The 18,956-nt window shown below is 37.6% G+C and overlaps 3 protein-coding genes across 8 annotated transcripts in view; 2 read left to right on the top strand and 1 right to left on the bottom strand.

The window, feature by feature from the left end:
- Positions 1-3,404: 3,404 nt before the first annotated feature.
- gabrp (gamma-aminobutyric acid type A receptor subunit pi) lies at positions 3,405-13,555 on the top strand. The gene is made up of 10 exons (XM_084431108.1): positions 3,405-3,462; positions 9,113-9,196; positions 9,280-9,392; positions 9,474-9,541; positions 9,620-9,837; positions 9,971-10,053; positions 10,174-10,311; positions 11,431-11,583; positions 11,686-11,879; positions 11,965-13,555. The coding sequence occupies exons 2-10, from the start codon at positions 9,144-9,146 to the stop codon at positions 12,280-12,282; spliced, it is 1,338 nt and encodes a 445-aa protein (XP_084287234.1). The 5' UTR covers positions 3,405-3,462; positions 9,113-9,143; the 3' UTR covers positions 12,283-13,555.
- A 1,973-nt stretch (positions 13,556-15,528) lies between these two features.
- pttg1 (PTTG1 regulator of sister chromatid separation, securin) lies at positions 15,529-17,101 on the top strand. Of its 4 annotated transcripts, none has more exons than XM_084430424.1 (6): positions 15,529-15,642; positions 15,934-16,051; positions 16,135-16,286; positions 16,377-16,449; positions 16,540-16,692; positions 16,786-17,101. In XM_084430424.1, the coding sequence occupies exons 2-6, from the start codon at positions 15,961-15,963 to the stop codon at positions 16,869-16,871; spliced, it is 555 nt and encodes a 184-aa protein (XP_084286550.1). In that variant the 5' UTR covers positions 15,529-15,642; positions 15,934-15,960; the 3' UTR covers positions 16,872-17,101. The 4 variants fall into 4 exon arrangements, with proteins under 4 accessions (XP_084286550.1, XP_084286553.1, XP_084286551.1 ...); XM_084430427.1 differs by having other exon boundaries at positions 15,535-15,642; positions 15,953-16,051; XM_084430425.1 differs by having other exon boundaries at positions 15,544-15,642; positions 15,946-16,051.
- Positions 17,102-17,210: 109 nt separating this feature from the next.
- afap1l1a (actin filament associated protein 1-like 1a) overlaps positions 17,211-18,956 on the bottom strand; it is a 32,127-nt gene continuing 30,381 nt past the window's right edge. For all 3 annotated transcript variants that reach the window (XM_084430421.1, XM_084430422.1, XM_084430423.1), the window contains exons 17-19: positions 18,682-18,866; positions 18,480-18,602; positions 17,211-18,240 (exon numbers count right to left, since the gene is read on the bottom strand). In XM_084430421.1, coding sequence (XP_084286547.1) covers positions 18,214-18,240; positions 18,480-18,602; positions 18,682-18,866 — 335 coding nt within the window. In that variant the 3' untranslated portion in view covers positions 17,211-18,213. The remainder of the gene's footprint in view (positions 18,241-18,479; positions 18,603-18,681; positions 18,867-18,956) is intronic.

The raw sequence follows: 18,956 nt of genomic DNA, 5'->3' as shown, positions 1-18,956 counted from the left end.
TTTTTGCTCTCTTTACTCATGGTTGCTCATTCCAAGAGTATACTATTAAATTTCTGTCGATGGAAATAAATGCTTTTTGCTCCCAAAATGGTGTAGTCATGATATTTACCAACATGGTCTAACTGAACCATGCTAAACCTTGGCTGAATTTGAAATCGTCCCTATACCTATACACTTACAGTGTATGGGTAGCCTATTTTCTAGCGTGTACACTATTGAGGTGCATTATAGGATTGAATAAGTGCACGCAATAATGTCTGCTATGGTTTCAGACACCACTACAAATGCCTGTTCCTTCAAATAGTGCACTATGTAAGGGTATTGGGGCATACACTTGGTTCCGACAACGACAAGCACATGAAAAACTCAAAACGCTTAAGAAAGCACAGAATGAACCGATTATTTTGTTGTTTTATCAATATTCTCTGGGAAAAAAAGTACATGATTATGATTCCTTCGACCATAAAATGTATTTGTAGCTCTGGGATTTAACTCACTTTGCATGAAATTCAATTAAATGAACCTATCAAGCCATCAGGAGAAAGTCTAACTTACTGACTAATAAGCCGGCCATATTTTAGAAACAGATCTGTTATCAATACTGATTTACTATTTAACAAAGTATTTTGTGCAAATTCAAATGGGAAAATACAAAGCATTTCTTGCATTTTCTACATAAAAAAAAAACAAAAAAAACAAAAAAAAAAAACATGTAGACCATATTGATGGAAATATAATTTTACAAGACACCTTCTTAATAATAATAATAATAATTTGTTACATTTATATAGCGCTTTTCTAGATACTCAAAGCGCTTTACATGGAAGGGGGAATCTCCTCAACCACCACCAATGTGCAGCATCCACCTGGATGATGCGACGGCAGCCATATTGCACCAGAACGCCCACCACACACCAGCATACTGGTAGAGAGGAGACAGTGAAGAAGCCGATCAGTATATTTGTATCTTACATGTTATGTCTTCACCCATACATGTGACCTTTAAATGATCTAACAATGTCATGAGTCCAGAAGCATGTATGCACTGATGCATGCTCATCAGGCTGGTTTCCTCACTCTAGTGCACTTACTCAGCCTAAGGTAAGATGTGGCCACCACATGCAGCATTCATCAGCATACACCAACATGCCTCCACAGTGATGGGGCTGGAAAGGACATTTCTATGGAAATAAATGGTGTGCTTCTCCTAGACACTGGAGATGTCAAATAGATTAATGCTGTTGGGCTGTCTCTGAGCCCTCTTCCTTGATTTACACTCACTGATTTACATTAGGCATGCAATGTGTTGATTTTCATGCACGTCACTTAATTGTGTATTATTTATATGACTACTTTATTTAATCACAAATCCCTAATTTATCCCTTACAGTAGCTAAGCAAACAGATAAATTAATACAAATCAATAAATTGTTAATAAGCAAAAAAAAAAAAAAATGCATCAGTAGGTTGAGAATGATTAATGAGAACAAAAGAGATATTCAAAATGTAATTGTCATTGGCTTTTTACAAGAAAAGGTTGCAAATTCTAAGAGTTTAATCCATTTTATCATCCAAAACCATAGCTAAACCAACAAATGGGGGTCCTAACAAGACCATGCTACAATCATTATAGGGCTATGGAGTTTTGCAGAAGCATTAGTCATGGTTAACGCAACATATGCCATTAGAACTAGAAAGGATTTAAAAGGAGTGAAATACAGCAAGAGAGAGACCCAGGGAACTGCAGTATTTCACTGGGGAGAAAATAGTAGATTAAACTGTCAACAAAATGGACCAGTATATGTTCTTTTAACCTTGACTTGTGGTTGCCAGGCTACTGTCTCGTACTCCAGTGGCCTGGCCTGTAGCGTACTGTTTAAGGGATAGGAAACAGCTAGTATGTGGAGAATACAGATGTGTACAGGGCATAAACATGTAAATGAAGCTGGTGTGCTTGATAGCGAGGGGAAAAGCAAGAGGGAGAAAGAGTGTTTTTGTATGCAGGTGGTTGCACTGTAAAAAGAAAATATATATTATGTATACATTATTCGGTGGATAAGTAATTTATTGATAAGTTATTTATTAAACCATTGAGAGGAAAATCAAAGGAAGCCCATTATGTATAGAAATATAGGCTATATTGTAAACTGTAAATTAATATTGCTAATAGCAGAAAGCAAATCCAGTTCATTTGCATGTTCTAAAATTAAAGCTTTGCATTATGACGGCCAATTACATTGTTCACGAGAGAGAAAAATAAATGAGACGTATGCAGGCATCTCCTAAGCAGCACTAATGAATGTGTCAAGTGTGCCCAAGTTCTGCTGCACCTTTCCAGCTGTTTTAACATCACACACTACCACCAGCACACTGGTGTCGAAATCCAACAGCCAAATTCCTTTTCTTTGGCCATTGCAAAGGAACTCTGATTGACACTTTCAACACGTCCTTTAGCTATCGGTTTGCTCTATGTCTGAAATGTTTTAAAGGTTATTGTGTGGTGTGATTGCATATTATGCCTGAATTGATTTGGTTCTTACTATATCATTTTAGGCACATGCCAGCAGAAATAAAAAGTAAAGAGAAGGAAGGGATAATGGAGAAAAACCTCTGGGGGGTTTCAGTGCACATAATAAATAAGGGAAGTGGTTGTTTGTTTACTGATGCAAAATCCCACTTACCTCTCCTCATTGAATGTGGATATGGGGACGTCTCTTCATCAGCTTCTCTGAGGATCCTGATTGGCCAGTTCAGCTCTTGTGTCACCATGTGGTTGAGTGACCTTGATATCAGTTTATTGTTTATTTATTCAGGATGGGTGTCAACTGCAATGAAAGGAAAGAAAAGAGTCAGGTCCACAACTGAAATGGACATCTAAATACAACATATTTACTAATAGCTCACCCTCCCACAGCCATGTCTGTTCTTACACAATTCCAGTGGATGTAAGCGGATTATCCTAACCTCTAGTCTAGAATATCATATTTTGTTCATTTTTTTCCTTCGAAATACTGCAGATCAAAAAAATATAATATAATTTTAATTTATTTAATGAGGTCAGAAAATTGTGTCATGCGGCTGATGATCTGACAGGTTTTAATATAAGAAATATCCTATAAATCCCTTAGGGACGAGTCTGGTTTATACCAAATCGTGCTAATGCCATGTACTCATCTACATCATCCCTATGGTTGGCATGCCGACAAGGAACACTGTCTTTCCTTGCTGAAAACCGAACATTAGAGTATGTCCTGCCCGTGAGAGAGTAAATGAGAGTGACAGTGTGAGACAGAGTAATAAAAAATAGAGAGAGAGAGAGAGAGAGAGAGAGAGAGAGAGAGAGAGAGAGAGAGAGAGAGAGAGAGAGAGAGAAGAAAGGAGACAGGCACATAATCTGCACATCCTCACAACCAGCACACCGTTCACAATCGGACTCAAGACTGAACTAAGAAAGCAAAAAAGGTGAGTACAGCAAAATGTGCGTGCATGAGTGAGTGAGAATTTAATGCCTTTTAAATTAAAAAGTATAAAGAAAGCTACACGGTTAATATAAAGGTTATTTTGCAGGCTTCTTAAGAATCATTTCCCACTGTATAGCCTACTTGATCTGGCTGCTTATCAAAGGTTTTTTGAAGATTAGGGTCTTAGGTTCTTAAGATCGGAATATTGGTTTCATGGTTCTTTAAAAAGCATGATTACATGCTGTAGTTGATTTTCCAAAGAACTAGTATATAAAAAGTTATTTGTGGAACTTCAATTATGTTGTCATTTATATAAATCTTACATAAATCTCAGTGTTTTATGTCGACAGTGAAAGTTAATGGGCTCCAATGTTGTTTGGTTCACAATGTTCTTCAAAATATCGGAAGTAATGCAAACAGATTTGGAACGACATGAGGGTGAGTAAATAATGACAGAATTTTCATGGGTGAACTAATCCTTTAAAAAGATTCTTCTGTGACATCAGGCTGTAAAAAAAACTTATTTTGGGTCTTATTGGAGTCTTTATTTTAACAGTGTAGGACAGGATATGAAAATCATGGATAGTAATCGTCATGTAAATGGCAGGCTGGTGGATTTATCTGAATGAATGCAAGTCATGTGATGACAAATGAGGTCATGAAGCATGTAGGAAGTCTTTTCAATCTTCACTCTCATGTATGAGCTGTACTGTCATGTGTCTCTGTAATTATAAAACTGTCTGAGTGATCTACGAAAGTGCATGAAGAGGAGACCATTACTAGACGGGGTAGCATGTGACGGTCTTCACAAAAATGGAAAGAGGACAGATTAAGGTAACGTGAATTAAAGAGAGCCTGAACGGAGTGGTGGAGGAGGAGAGAAGGAAGTAGGCATGTTGATAATCTGTCAACTGGATTGTGAACCAAGATGAGAGGAAATAGCTATTCATGTGCTGAGGTGATTGGTGGCGGTCATCTGATTTTCAACCATAAACCTCTCAGGCTCTAGGATCGATCCAGGCATAAGTCACTGGCTCAGACAACAGGCTGTTCTTAAGTTCTTCTGCTGGAACTCAATAGTCCACCACTGCTATCTTGATGTTTGCAGGTCTAATGGGGAGGATGACACAGGCCGTTCCTTCATCTAGGACACACCTGGTGCCTCTCGTTCACAGCTGAGCGCTATTATCCTTGCAAATAAGCTAGCAAAGCCTGGGAGCTTTTTGTACAGGTCTCACGTAAACAACAGCATCACCGGCAGTGTCGGTTCCTGAGCTGTGGAGGCGTCATTTGAGAAAGTTTCCTTTTTCAGAAAACATCTGATTAGCACCAGAAGATAAACATTAATCCAAGAAGGAAACAAGGCTTCCTTGGAGGTAGAGAGCAGAGGTTATATAATTGGGCTTACTGATGCGTAACCTGTGTGTCTCTGTGCTGTCAAACATTCATTTAGCCTTCGGTTTGAATCCAGCGCCTCTGTTGACAATGTTGTGTGGGCTTAGAGCCTGAGGATGCCGAGAGGAGTCCGCTTTAATCATGGCGAGCCGGTCAATCCGCAGGGGGATTATTAAAGCAGGTCCACTGTCCCTTTCCAGCAGCTTTCCATCTGACAAAAATATAAATGGAAGAATGCCTAACAAAAAGGGATATGACTTTAATGGTCGCACATAAGAAAAAAAAAAAAGACTGCTGTGCTGTCAAATTGATCTGTTGCTTGAAAAGTAACTCAAGGTTTGTTATTTACAAAGGTTCAAATTTGCTCATAGTGCTAAATAATGAAGTCATACCCAGGCACAGTTGGAATCGATTTAATTTTAAATTTATGCTTTTGAATTTTTTGCACTCTTTTTGTGCAAAAATAGGTTTCTATGGAATTGAATGAAGGCCCATGGCTGCATCTGAATATGTCTACTTCCCTATATATAGTAGGTGTAAAACGAGTAAACGAGTAGTGTGTCTGAATTCATTACATTCAAAAAATAGTAGGCAAAAACTACATGGATGACATATTATCTCCGGCGAGATTCTGCAGTGTTTATCCAATGGACTCTTTACTATCCCATGAGGTCATGAGAGATGATTTGTGAATGGCAGTGAGGCGACGCAACCGACGCATGACAATGACAACATAACAAATGTAATACGTCTAGATTACATTCATACTTCTCAGTTATACTATATAAATCATAGTTTTTTCTATTAACACTGAGTGTAAATACTTTTTGTGCCAAATATAAATAGCAACAAAAAGCATTATAGTAAATGCAAACAGTGATAGATGCTATTCACACAGAGTTTAAATAAAAGTAATATGCTATTTGCTCTAAAGGTAAAATATCTGAAAGTAGTGGGCGGAGTTAGTGAGAATAGCCTTTGTCAACATGCCATTTGCACTAAGTGTAAATAGACAGTACCTTAATTTATTTCTCAATCAAAAGATCCCATATATAGCAAAAATTATGTTAAGCCAAAGGATGGTTTGGCAATAAAAAAAATGCGTAAAAAATGCGTTGAAACAATAAACACTCTCTCCAAAGGGATTTCAAAAGAATGTATAAGCAAGATGAAAATATGGAGAGAAAACAGCATGACAAGAGATAGATAGATATGAGAAATAAGGAAATAAAATGACATAGATCGTTTCACAGGAACTTCAAAAGTAACAGGTGTGGCAACAGGAAACAAAAGAGATGAAAGACACAGATGTGAAATGTGATGTGAATTTGCAACAAGGACCGAGGAGAAATCAGCATTGTGATTGAAACTCTAATGGAGGCAGTTGAGTGAGAGATAGAGAGAGCGATTGGAAGAATGCAGCATGTCGCAAGACACATGACATTGTTAAAGACATTGATTTATAGGGAGCCAAGCAATGAGACTCATCTAAAAAACGACAGGTGCTATCACAGGCATCTGACACAGCTGTGCACATGTATATGAGAGTGAGAGAGAGAAAGAGAGAGAGAGAGAGAGAGAGCGATACTAGGGGGAGGTTGGGGAAATGGTGGAGGCAGAGAGAGAGAATATTCTCAGAGCCATTCAAGTGACGAGTGTGAGGGAAGCCATGCTTGGACGGAGACACACCGCTTGCTGAGAGACCAAGAAACAATAAGATATTTAAAAGAAGACATAGACCCAAGATAAAAGAAAACATTCATTTAAGGATTGGAAACATCTTTATCAACCTGAATCAATTTTACAGGTACACCAACAGAGAAAGAGACCAAGAAGAAGAGTGAAGGGTAAAGTCACAATAATTTGCATCTCAGATCTCCACAGGTAACTGCTGTCATTGTGATTTTCATGCAGCATGACAGAGAGTGGATGGGGACAGCTGATGGATGGAGGGATGAGGTGGAAGAGGAGAGGAATAATTGAAGATGGGAAAAAGAAAGAATATGTAGTGGGAGTGATGAGATGAGTGGCATGCCAAAGAAGATGGAATACTGTTTACATTCTGAAGAATATATTTGATAGTTTTTGCATCTGGCAGGTCATATGTGATTTTAAATGAATGCAATAGTGAATAAGCTGGAAAAAAATATACATGCGGAATTGTTAAAACATGGTAATCTTGAGATTTGTACTCTGTCACACTGGGCGCAAAAGGTCTATTTTATGTGACTCATTTAGTAATAGACGTGCACTGACATTTTGAAAGATTGCTCTAATCTAAAAGAATCCATTGAAAAAAAGAGAGAGAGGGAGAGAGAGAGAGAGAGAGAGAGAGACTTAGAATAAAAGAAACGGAGAGAAAGAGAGTGAGAGAAATGGTTGATGGGGGCTGATCTGTGGTAAAATGGTCCAGAGCCTTTTATTATGGACTGCTTCTTGTTCAGGTCCCATGACAATAACTGCAGTGGTTATTGCTGGTGTGTTTTGAGGCAAGACAATCAGCTTCATAAGCTTAAAGTAAAGAGAAATAGTGACTGGGAGGTTGTGCATTAAATAAAATAGTACAGGTTGTTGGTGGAGCAATTGAGTGCGGGCAGAGGACTGCTGCCATCTTGTGCTAAGGTTCCGGGACATTTAAGTTAACATGATTGATGGGTACTTATGAGGGTAAACAGGACCAGTGTCCTGGGACCTCGAGCTGAGAGACACCAGAAAACAATGTAATGCAAATTATAATTGAAAATAATATTGGTGGACAAACAGTGCTTGGATGTGTTCAATTAACTAATTTTAATTATATCCAACAATTTATTAATATACCATTAATAGTAAATAGACTATTGTATTAATGAATAATGCAGAAATATATTGCAGACAGGGTTCCCACAATTAATGAATATCTGGAATTTCCCTGGCATGTTTAAAAAATTCATAAAACATTCTACATTGAATATGTTTTTCCTCAAAGAAATGTTTGAATCATCAGCAAACTGCTGTTGAGTTATTTTCAAGGGGTCATGAACTGCATTATTTTATTATTTTATAGTGTTTTCTGGGGTGCACTTATAATGTCAGTATGATTTTTACATCAAAAATTGTCATAAATTAGAAATTAAAGGCATTTTTCCTACCCTGATTTTAGCCATCTGATTTGAATGCTCTGTTTTAAGGGGCGTGTCTGCTGTGAGACTTCAGTGTAAACGCCCACTGCTGTGATTGGCTAACATCATTGCAAATGAAATAGCTAATAAGTATTACATGTGGAATTCTCTCGAAAACTATTAGCACGGTTTTACTATTACAGTTCTCGAGGTTTACTAATGATTATAGCATTATATTTAGATCTAGCATCATATTTAGATCGTGGCATGAAAGGTTGCAGTGGATGAGCATTGTAGCCGATCACAGACATGTTGAATGCATGAATGCAGCGATTATACACATTATAACTTTTTTACTCACATACAGAAGTGTGATTCGCCGTTCTTGTCGGATCCAACAGGCTAGAAGGCACAGCATAGTTTTTTTTATTTCAGGCTCTCTGCAAATCCAATGCAGCTACTGTGTTTTCCACAACCTGGCACTGCACATTTTGCACTCTTCAAAGGCATGTAATCGCTTAGCGTCACGTGACGTCTGTTATACTACTACTTGTCGTGCTCTAATCAGTGGGCGGGGCTACTCAACTTTAGGGTTCGTGATGTCACCAACCCGGGAAAAAGGCTTATTGTAGTCCATAGCAGCCGTTTGTTGTAGTCCTTAAAAATCGGTTTCTGTAAAAGAAAATAACTCCCTTTGCATTGAACTTTGGGCGTCGTACTGTAACTTTGCAGATGTTGTTTATGCTCAAACAGCAACATTACACACTAACTAAAGTTTAAAAAGTGAAATCATAATCAAGGACCTCTTTAATAAATAAATAAATGACTGAAAATGTCCTGAATAAATGATGACTCATTTGTCAAAAACAATAGGAACCCTTGCAGACTTGCATCAATCTGAGTTGTATGTATTATCCACTTGGTAAACTGGATGAAAAGCTAAAGCTGATAATATAATTTTAATATAAAATCTCGTGTAGCAAAGAAGCAAAAGTGGAATACAAAGACGCAATTAAACGATCTTATTCTCTAATTTGTATAATCCCTGGAGAAAACAGTGTGTGGGGTGAAAAGAGAGGGCCAGAGTGACTGGTCATAATCCGTTCTTGATAGAGATGATTTTAACAAAACTTTTTTCTTAAATCCTCTTCACAGCCACTTCTCATCCGTATCACATTATCACAGAATGCTGATCTATCTTATGTTCTGGGCGAGCCTATTTCTGTTGATTACAAACGGGTGAGTAAAGAGATAAACATCTGACACATCGAGACTGAGAGCATGGGCCATCCACATTATTAACATTTTTCCCTGTCTCCCAGTGAAAGAGGATTCTATGGGAATCAGTATGGCGAGTGGAATGATTCACAACTGCAGCCCACCATACAGAAGCTGATGAAAGGCTACAATCGATACCTAAGGCCAAACTTTAACCGTGAGGGCCAGCTGCAGTTGATTAAATATAGATTGAGAATTAAAACATGGATAATACAAACACATTTCTTTGTTCCCACAGATGGGCCTGTTGAAATTGGAATGAGTTTGGATATTGCCAGCATTGATGCCATCTCTGAGATTAACATGGTACTATTCATGTTTATAACCTCACCTGTAAACTTTCTTGAAGACTAATGGGATTCTGTTCTGTTCACATACTGATAGGACTACACAGCCACTATTTTCCTAAGACAACGATGGCAAGATTCCCGACTGATATTCCCTGGAAATGAAAGTCTGAGTCTGGATGGAAGGCTGGTTTCTTTGCTGTGGATCCCCGATACGTTCATCCCTGATTCTAAGCGTTCCTTCCTCCATGATGTCACTGTGGAGAACCGCCTGATCCGCATCTTCAGCAATGGCACTGTGCTCTATGCTCTCCGGTAAACACTGAATCTGAATTTACAACTTCTTACCCAAGGCTGAACAGCTGCGCCAGGCAGCTGTATGTGTGTCTGGGGAACCTTCCTACTGAAATGGTTCAATCAATATTCCTCCTTTTCTCTTTCTCCACAGCATAACAGCAACCATCGCCTGCAACATGGACCTCACCAAGTATCCTATGGATAGACAAGAGTGTACTTTGCAATTAGAAAGCTGTAAGTGTTTTCACTCTAAACAATTAGATGTAAATTACTTCTACTTATGTTATTTTATTGATTATTCAACAGCAGGCTGTGCAAACCCTTAAACCTGAATGTGTGTGCATGCATGTTCAGGGGGCTATAATTTACAGGATGTGGTGTTTTACTGGACCCGAGGGAATGACTCAGTGAAGGGGTTAGATACACTGCGTCTGGCCCAGTACAGTGTAGAGAGCCACTACACGACCGTATCTGAAGCTGTGTATGAAACAGGTATAAACATCTAATTTCATTATGAATATCTTGGCCACTTTTACATTTTATTTGACTGAAAAGTACCAGTCAGCCAGTCTTTTAGCAGACGTCTTTTTCCTAAGCGGCTTACAGCGCAATCATGGTTTACAGTGTCCCAAAAAAAAGAATTTGGACACTTAAAGCCTGACTTAAAGATACATGAATGACATTGCATTAGATAACAAAAGATCATCCAAATGGCTTTTTTTATAAAAAATTTTCTCCAAAGAAAACAGCAAAAGCACATATTTCAAGCAAAATATTGCACAAAAAGAGGTTTTAGGTTTCAAATGATACAGAAAAAGGATATAATATTTTGTCTGCAGATGCCACTTGGTTTGATATTTTGATATTCAATGGACTAAAATGTATAATACTTTTTGGTACCACTGTACATTTAATTAGTACATTCCTAAGTAATCAAACTTACTAGTGCTGCTATAAACTGTCTACACTGTAAAAAACAATCTAGTAAATGCCAGAAATGCACCATACAATGTTTTCAGGTATCACAATATGGCATATTGGTGCTTATGTTTTACACCTTAAAACTATTTCCAATATAATGATACAAAAATTAATATTACCAGTCTACAAGAACTACCTGCTTTTTACCTTAAAGCGATATTTCACCCAAAAACGAAAATTTTCATAATTTACTTACTCTCAAGTTGTTGACTTTTGGGACCCATTGAGTATTTTTTTTTCCATGCTATGGAAGTCAATGGGGCCTTGGGCCTGTTTGGTTACAGACATTCTTCAAATAATTATTTTGTGTTCAGCAGAAGAAATAAATTCCAATGTTTGGAACGACTTGAGGGTGAGTAAATGATGACAGAATTGTAATTTTTGGGTGAACTATTCTTTTAAAATGTACTGAAAATCAACATGATAAACAGAAAGCAACAAAACATTCACTAAATAACAGAAAATGTAACACAAAACACCCTCATGTATATTACGGAGAACAAAAATAAGCCGAAACAAAACTATTTTACCAATAACCAACATACTATTTTTATAGTATTTTTCTGTAAGAATTCCACAAAATTTGTACAGTGTATGAATCACCTGAACAGTATTCTGGATCTCTTGCAGGTTTTTACCCGAAGCTAGTGCTCCACTTCGCTTTGCGCAGAAATGTGCTGTTCTTTATTCTGGAGACGTATGTGCCCTCAACCTTGCTGGTGGTTCTGTCATGGGTGTCTTTCTGGATCAGTCAGTCCTCCGTACCAGCTCGCACCTGCATCGGCCAGTGATTCCATGAGTTTATTACTCTAGCAAACATGTTCTATAAAACATTTCTAGATCAAATAAACGAAATATTCTCTATCAAATCCATTTATTTGACAGGGGTGACCACTGTTCTTACCATGACCACACTAATGATGGGTGCCAGGACCTCACTTCCTAACGCCAACTGCTTCATTAAGGCTATCGACGTCTATCTCGGCATCTGTTTCACCTTCATCTTTGGTGCTCTGCTGGAATATGCCTGCGCTCATTTCTGCACCATGCAGCACCAGACCATTGTAGATGTGCAAAGGGTGAGAAACCTGTGGATAGTGTTTAAATATGACTTTTTTTTTTTTTACAACTAATTAATTACCTTTTTAAACTAACTTTTCATAGGAACTACTCAAAGAATTCGAGGAGTCAAATGGTACGACTCACTTGGTCAATTCAATGTCACCAAAAAAGATGCAGACGCAAGACTCCACTCAGCAGGAGATGCCAGAGCAATCTGTGGCATGTGAAGGGGATGAGGCAGTGGACAAGAAACAAGAGAAGGGGTGCGGTTTATCCTCTGTAAAGCAAATGTCTCACCGAGCAGCATCCATGATGAGTGTCGAGAATCCTCACAACATCGACAGACACTCAAGGACACTGTTCCCTATGGCATTTCTCCTCGTCAATATCTTCTACTGGCTCTATTACCTTTTATTCTAACGGACTGAAAACTCTACCTCCTATCTCCATAAACAAAGTATTACTCAAATGACTGAAAAAGTGAAAAGACTGCTGACTACCCATCATTTCCAGGTTGAATAGTGCCCTATCACACTGAGCTGGACTGCATGGTTCACTGTTGCATTGAAGCTTGAAATTGCACTGCAAGTGTTTCTACGCAACAGTGAAAATTAAGATTACATGAACAAACATAAATCACAATAGGGACACATCAGCAATAGGACGCCAAGAAGGATGTTGTAGTATCCAGTCTTATTTCTTAAAGGGGTCCTATTATGATTTCATCCCCACTTTTACAACTTTAGTTAATGTGTATGTTGCTGTTTGAGCATAAAAAAGATCTGCAAGGTTACAAAGCTCAAAGTCCACTCCAAAGGGAGATCTTTTATTTAACAGAATCCCCTTTACAAGAACTACAACGAATGGCTCGTTTGGACTACAACACGATTTTTCCGGATCTTATGAAGTCATAATGTTCTCATGTTACTCATTTAAATAATCCCCGCCCACGGAATATGCAAAAAAGGGGACGAGGCCTGGCTGAGCTGCATTAGAGAAGACAGTGTTGTCACTACAGAATGCCAAAGAGACATTGTTTTTTCCGTTTCCTTCCTAAGGCTGACAAACTTACTTGAAACACTGTTCCTGAACATTATAACCCCAACGATTATCTGTGCGCTGCACAGTTTATGGAGAACGGCTTGTTTTTTTGTAAGACGGTTCACCGCTCCTTAGGTAAATTTTGTGATCAGTTACTGTTTTTTTAATCTTAGTTTTCCGACAAATATCACGATTAAATGGTGGATAACATCCTATCTATAATGTATAAGAAAATACAAATCACATAATAGAAAAAATATACCACTCTGAAACGTCCTGTGAAACCCGTGCTTGCAAAGTGTGCGCATGAAATCCGTTCTGCATGTTCGTTAACATTGTCAGGGTCTGAATCGGGCTTGAATTGGTTTGAAATTGACGCCATCCTCAATATTTACACTAGAGAAGAACTCGCAGTTATGGAGGGGCGGGACATTTCCCAAACACACACTAAGTGCTGTCAATCAGAACACACTTGGTCAGCTAACCAATCACAGCACATTTCGTATTTCGGAAGGAAGGGCTTCATCAAAATCGGCGTGTTCAAGCCAGACTGGGGAGAGAGGTGCTGTAATAATGTAAAATAGCCTATGTGAAAAATAATGCGTTTTTTGAACATTCAAGCATGAAAGCATATTCTAGTACACGGCACCCCAAAAACAAAATCAAGACTTCGTAAAAAGGGCATAATAGGACCCCTTTAAGCAATTGCCTTTACATTGCTGATTTATTAGGTTTCAATGCTTTACCTGTTTTTTTCGTCTTCTTGCTTTGCTAGGTAAATGTAATGCGCTGTAGGGATGTTGTAATCTTCATAAGCAATGAATGAGCATATTAAATGCCAATAAGTAAAACCAATAGGCCTGTCAATATATGCATGTATGTACAGCGGGGTCCAGTTTGATTCCATATTGTAAAACTGAAATTAAAATCTGGAAATAAAGTTTTAATTAAAAAAATAAACTTTTTAAGGTGAAATATATCAAAAATATGTACGATTCTGGAATATTTCTAGAGCACAATTCAAACTTACAATTCAAACAAACAATGTAACTTATATGTTTCATATACTAGTATATAACCAAAGCTATAGATTGTGAAATTAAAGTTTTTTTAGTTAGCTTAGATAGTAGCATAGCATAGGCTACAGCTATCCGAAATGATTGCAGAAAAAGTTATGTTTTGTGTTCTTTAAGTTTTGATTGGCATTTCTTTTTTAAATTATTATTATAATTTTAAAGTTAATGTAATATTAGACTATGGTAAAATTCAGCCAAGGACATACACAATATTGCCAAAAGTATTGGGACAGCCCTCCAAATAATTGAATTCAGGTGTTCCAATCACTTCCATGGCCACAGTTGTATAACAATCAAGCACCTGGGCCTTCATTTTACTATTGCATGCGTTAAAAACATAATATATGCAATAAATGTAAAAAAAAGAGAAGAAGAATAACATTAATTTGTAAGGGCGTGTCACACAGGAATGTGACACGGCCTGACTGTTGGCCATTTTAAACTGCCATTACTCAGCCTGCTAGCATGCTAGCATAAAAACTGTTAACATGCAAGCAAGGAATTTCAGTAACCTTTTTAGACATGTTTTGGATTTAAAACATTTTCATTATTTTCTGGAATGTTTTACCGTGACAGAGCCTGACCCTTTAGCTCGTCTTCCTAAAAAAAAAACATACAAAAACAAGCTTAAAATCATACAATTCAATGACAGAATTCACCCTTGATCAATGTCAGCTTCACCTGGGTCAAATGATGTCACTTCCTCTGAGTGATACCCTTAAAGGCGTATTTCACACATTTTATATAGAGTTTTATGTAAGTGACAGGACTGACCAAAACATGGGGACAGTTGTAAAATAGAATTTATATATAATTTCATGTTTTTGATCAGTTGATGTGAATGATAACAGCTTAAACTTGTTATTGATGGAGTTTTTTCCCCTAAATAACAGTTTCTAGCATAACAAAACTATGAAAGGACATGGACAGGATTTGTAATTTTCAAAAGTGTTTTTAATAAAGAAAAAAATATCTGAGAACCTAATAAATGACATATTCCTTTACAGAACAACTCACAGAAATCAACTATGAGCCAGTTTTAGAAATTTTTGGATGAAATACTTTTGTATTCACTGTAACAATTCAAGGACAGATAATGTACGTTTCTGGTAGAATGACCCAGATAACGTTTTTTTTCACCATCTACGATATTTTTCGATAAAAACCTTCGATAACAAATATGATACAAGCATAATTCTGCTTAAGAGTTAATTATGACATGGCATGCTTCAATTAAATGCTTGCCTTATTGCTTAATAACAATTAACAATGTCGCAAAACATAGCCTACCTAAAAATGCTATTTCTTTAACTTAAACTATATAAATAATCAGGATACAAATAAAAGATTAATTACATGAATTAAAGTTTGATTGATTACATTAAGAATCCTAAACTGGACTCATCACTTCGCTGGGATCTCTTTTTCACCACACCGCCACCGTTTCACTGTTCATCTAGACTTCATTGATTTACTCAGTCAAGCCATTAGGTGGCACTGTCGCTCTTAAGCAATAAACTAAGAGCATCGTCTGGTCAAAGAGGAAAATCTATCAGCCAATGAGGAAGCTGGTTGCCTTTTAAAACTCAGCCGGGAAATTCGGAACCAAAACAAACGACATTTTTGCTCGTGTACGGAGGAAAAGAATAAATACAGATAAAAGGTAGGTAACGTACTCGACACCGTCTCGGTAGAGGTTGTATTTAATTTCGACTGGTATGATTTAGATTTTAGAAAGACTAAAGGTTAGTTCAACTGGCGATATGCATTGATTAAACCCGCGTGTCACTTTTAATAATACAACATAAAACGAAATTGCCCAAGATTAACTGTTTTGTTACAAATCACAAACGGCATTATTTCAACCGAACAAGTTGGTTTTGATTGTCTTGCTGTTAAGTGAGTGTAGTTTGAATCTTGAAGCTGCAGTGTTTCTTTAACCTGTCTCTGTCAGCGCTGTGCTAAGCTAGCAGCTACAGACATGGACACCATGATTTACCTGGATCAGGAGAACGGCAGACTGACCACTCCATCCATCAAATCTCGCCCGAACAGACTGCACTCAGCTCCAGGTCAGTACCAATGCTCAGACACCAAAATGCATTTTGTACCAGAACCATAAATAGTGTCAAATTTACTCGTGTATAATTTTCAGATCAGTGCTTGAGAACACCTCTGACAGGAAAGACGCGTCTCGGAGCTCCTCTGCAATCCACCCGAAAAGCTTTGGGAGTCCTAAATAAGGTTGTTGCCACCCCAGCAGCCTCTCATAAAGCAGAGGAGAAAACCAAACCTGCAGAAGCCAAGGTTGGTTCTTGAGATTTATGAAGGCTTCTTTCATAAATGGACAACTATATTGAAATCATTTGTAGGTTGATTAAATGCATGTTTCATCAGTGTAAGGTGCTTGCTCAGCCTCCTGGTGAGGAGTTGCCAGAGATTGAGAAGTGCTTCCCGTACAATCCAAGCGGTAAGCCTGTCTGCTGCTTTATGGCTTTAGAACTGAACTCTCTTGGTGTCAGGCAGCTGTTGATGATTCTGTCCTGTGTTAAATGTGTAGAGTTTGAGACCTACGGTGTTCCAGATGAAGTCTTCCTCAGTGGTTTCTCTCTGGCTGGTTTGGCTAAACAGACGTGGCCAGCTGCTTCCCCTGCTGTGGAAGAGCTTATTATGGATCCGTGTTTGCCACTCTCACCTTTAAAGATGCCCAGTGGTAATGAGTATATTTTGAAGCAGTTTAAACTTTAAATGCAAAATGTTTTTATGCCCAATTAAGCTTGTTAATTCTTTATTTTCTCAAATGCAGCAGTGGAATATGCTGATGAAATGGAGGCCTTCCTACAGACGATAAACGAGCTGACTGTTGACCTGCCCCTTGAGTGTGATTTCTAAACTTTCTCTTTTTATTTAATTTTCTTTTTATATTGTGAATGTTGTACTTTCAGAATTGTTTGTTTTTAACTGTTATTAAACTTTATAAAATGAATGTTCAAAGGGATCTGTTAATCTGACTCTAAAGGTTTTGTTTTTTGAAACTGTCTGAGGGCTTTTTCTCTTGATCACCAATGTTACGATCTCACTAAAGGGGTTATTTCATTCATTAAACGTTTATTAATTGACAATCCACCTGTGATTTATTTTTGTGAATTATTTACAAGGAAATGTCAGGTTCTGCAATGGCTTTTATTGGAGTCCTGGATTATCATTTTAAATTTTTTTTTTTTTCATATTCAAGTTGAATAGGTGCTCTATATCAGGATATGGAGTATATTATACACTAGTGTTAACACTTTACAATTAGGTCTGTTAACATGAATGAATGAGAAATTTATTCGTTAACTAAATGTTTGTGTTCGTTTCAGTACATTTTATATTAACTGATTATTTAGATTTTGAATGTATTTGTGTAAACAACAATGAATCCTTATTGTAAAGTGTTACCACATATGCATTTATTTATTTTGAGTGGCTGTTCAATGTTCAGTTCTTAGAAACTAGGACACTTCTCTCTTCTTTTGGCTGGCTTGTATAAAGTATTGCAGTAAAACACTTATAGTTTTTGTTCCCAGCTGATCATTCTATTGCAAGTCAATAACTGACATAGGAGCAAAGATACATTTTGTCTTTATTAAAAGAATATTCCCATCTCCATGTATAAAGACATTTAAAGTGCAAATGTTACTCACATTAAAAAGTGGTAAATAAATGGGGGAGGGATACAGTTAGATACTATGAAGCTAGAAAAGAATGTTAAGTATATATACAATTTTCAAATATACACTGTTATTAGCACCACTTGGTTAAGAGCTGGGATTACCCCAGAAGTATGAGCAAGGGAGTAAAAAAAAAAAAAAAACACTGTACAAATCAGTTACCATGCCTCTTAAATTAAAGAGTTTAAAATTCAAGACTTTTTAAAGTGGATTGTCTCATGCATCCCCATCCTCTGCTTCTTTTACAACTTAACCACAACTCTTTCTTGCACTTTCAACTGATCATACCCTCTCAATCCTTCAACACTGATGCCATTTTGTGCTTGTCACATGGAACTTCACAAGACACATGAAGAGGACATCACTTGGCTGCATATTATTATAATATAGCTGGTGCTTTGTCATTCTAACTCCACTGTAAAGTTATAAAAGTGGCAGTCACCATAGAGTTGCATATACAGCAGTCTGTGTTGGTGCAAGTCCTCATATTAATCGTGAAGTCTTCCTGATCAGCGTTTTTTTTAAGTCCCCTTCTTAGATTCCCATTCCTGGTTAAAAACAAAGCATTAATGACTAAGTTACTCACACATACGGGCCTATTCTGCGACATATACGATCTTAATAGCAGGACCCTAAAGTGATCAATGAAACTCATTAGAGACTGACTAATTAGAAATGGACTAAATGTTTTAATGTGATCCCTATTGATGCAGCAAGCTGTTCTGTTTGCATTATCTGCCTTTTGATGCATTGCACTGGATAATGTTGTGACCACTGATGTGTTTACCTTGGCTTTCTGCATAACATTCCCCTTTGTGGATGCATAGATGGAGGGAGGTCGCTTACGCATTTCAGAGGCGCAGTTGACTGGGAGAAACGACTCAATATACTGAGTCTCCGTCCTTTGAGTCTTTGAGGAAAGAAGGAAGCATATTTAACATCAGACAATCCTTTTGATTAAACTATTCTTTCTAATATTTGCCCAGTACCTTGTTTGTAGGTTTAGGCTCTGTAGGCGTACTAGGCGCCTCCATTTCTCCACCAGCCAGAGATTTCTTCAGGTTCTCCTTCACCTGCGTGAGCCTGAGCTCTAGATCCACACGCTCACCCTCTTTCACCCGACAGCTGTCCTCCAACTGGACGACACGCTCCTCTAAAGCCAACCTCTGCTTATCTGCACAACAATAGATAATTACATTTACATACATGTTTTCTGGCGGAAATATACATAAGGACACTAGTTGAGTAAGAGGAAACAATCACT

The sequence above is a fragment of the Rutilus rutilus genome, assembly GCF_951802725.1.
Source record: "Rutilus rutilus genome assembly, chromosome: 14".
NCBI classification, from domain to species: Eukaryota; Metazoa; Chordata; class Actinopteri; order Cypriniformes; family Leuciscidae; genus Rutilus; species Rutilus rutilus.
Note: the sequence above shows the minus strand (reverse complement) of the source record. Positions and strands in the feature narration are given on the sequence as shown.

Coding starts and splice junctions, on each gene's coding strand:
- gabrp (XM_084431108.1), top strand. CDS start 9,144: ATGCTGATCTATCTTATGTTCTGGGCGAGCCTATTTCTGTTGATTACA. Junction 10,054..10,173: donor TACTTTGCAATTAGAAAGCT/GTAAGTGTTTTC, acceptor ATGCATGTTCAG/GGGGCTATAATTTACAGGAT. Junction 11,880..11,964: donor CCATTGTAGATGTGCAAAGG/GTGAGAAACCTG, acceptor AACTTTTCATAG/GAACTACTCAAAGAATTCGA.
- pttg1 (XM_084430424.1), top strand. CDS start 15,961: ATGGACACCATGATTTACCTGGATCAGGAGAACGGCAGACTGACCACT. Junction 16,450..16,539: donor CTTCCCGTACAATCCAAGCG/GTAAGCCTGTCT, acceptor TTAAATGTGTAG/AGTTTGAGACCTACGGTGTT. Junction 16,693..16,785: donor ACCTTTAAAGATGCCCAGTG/GTAATGAGTATA, acceptor TCTCAAATGCAG/CAGTGGAATATGCTGATGAA.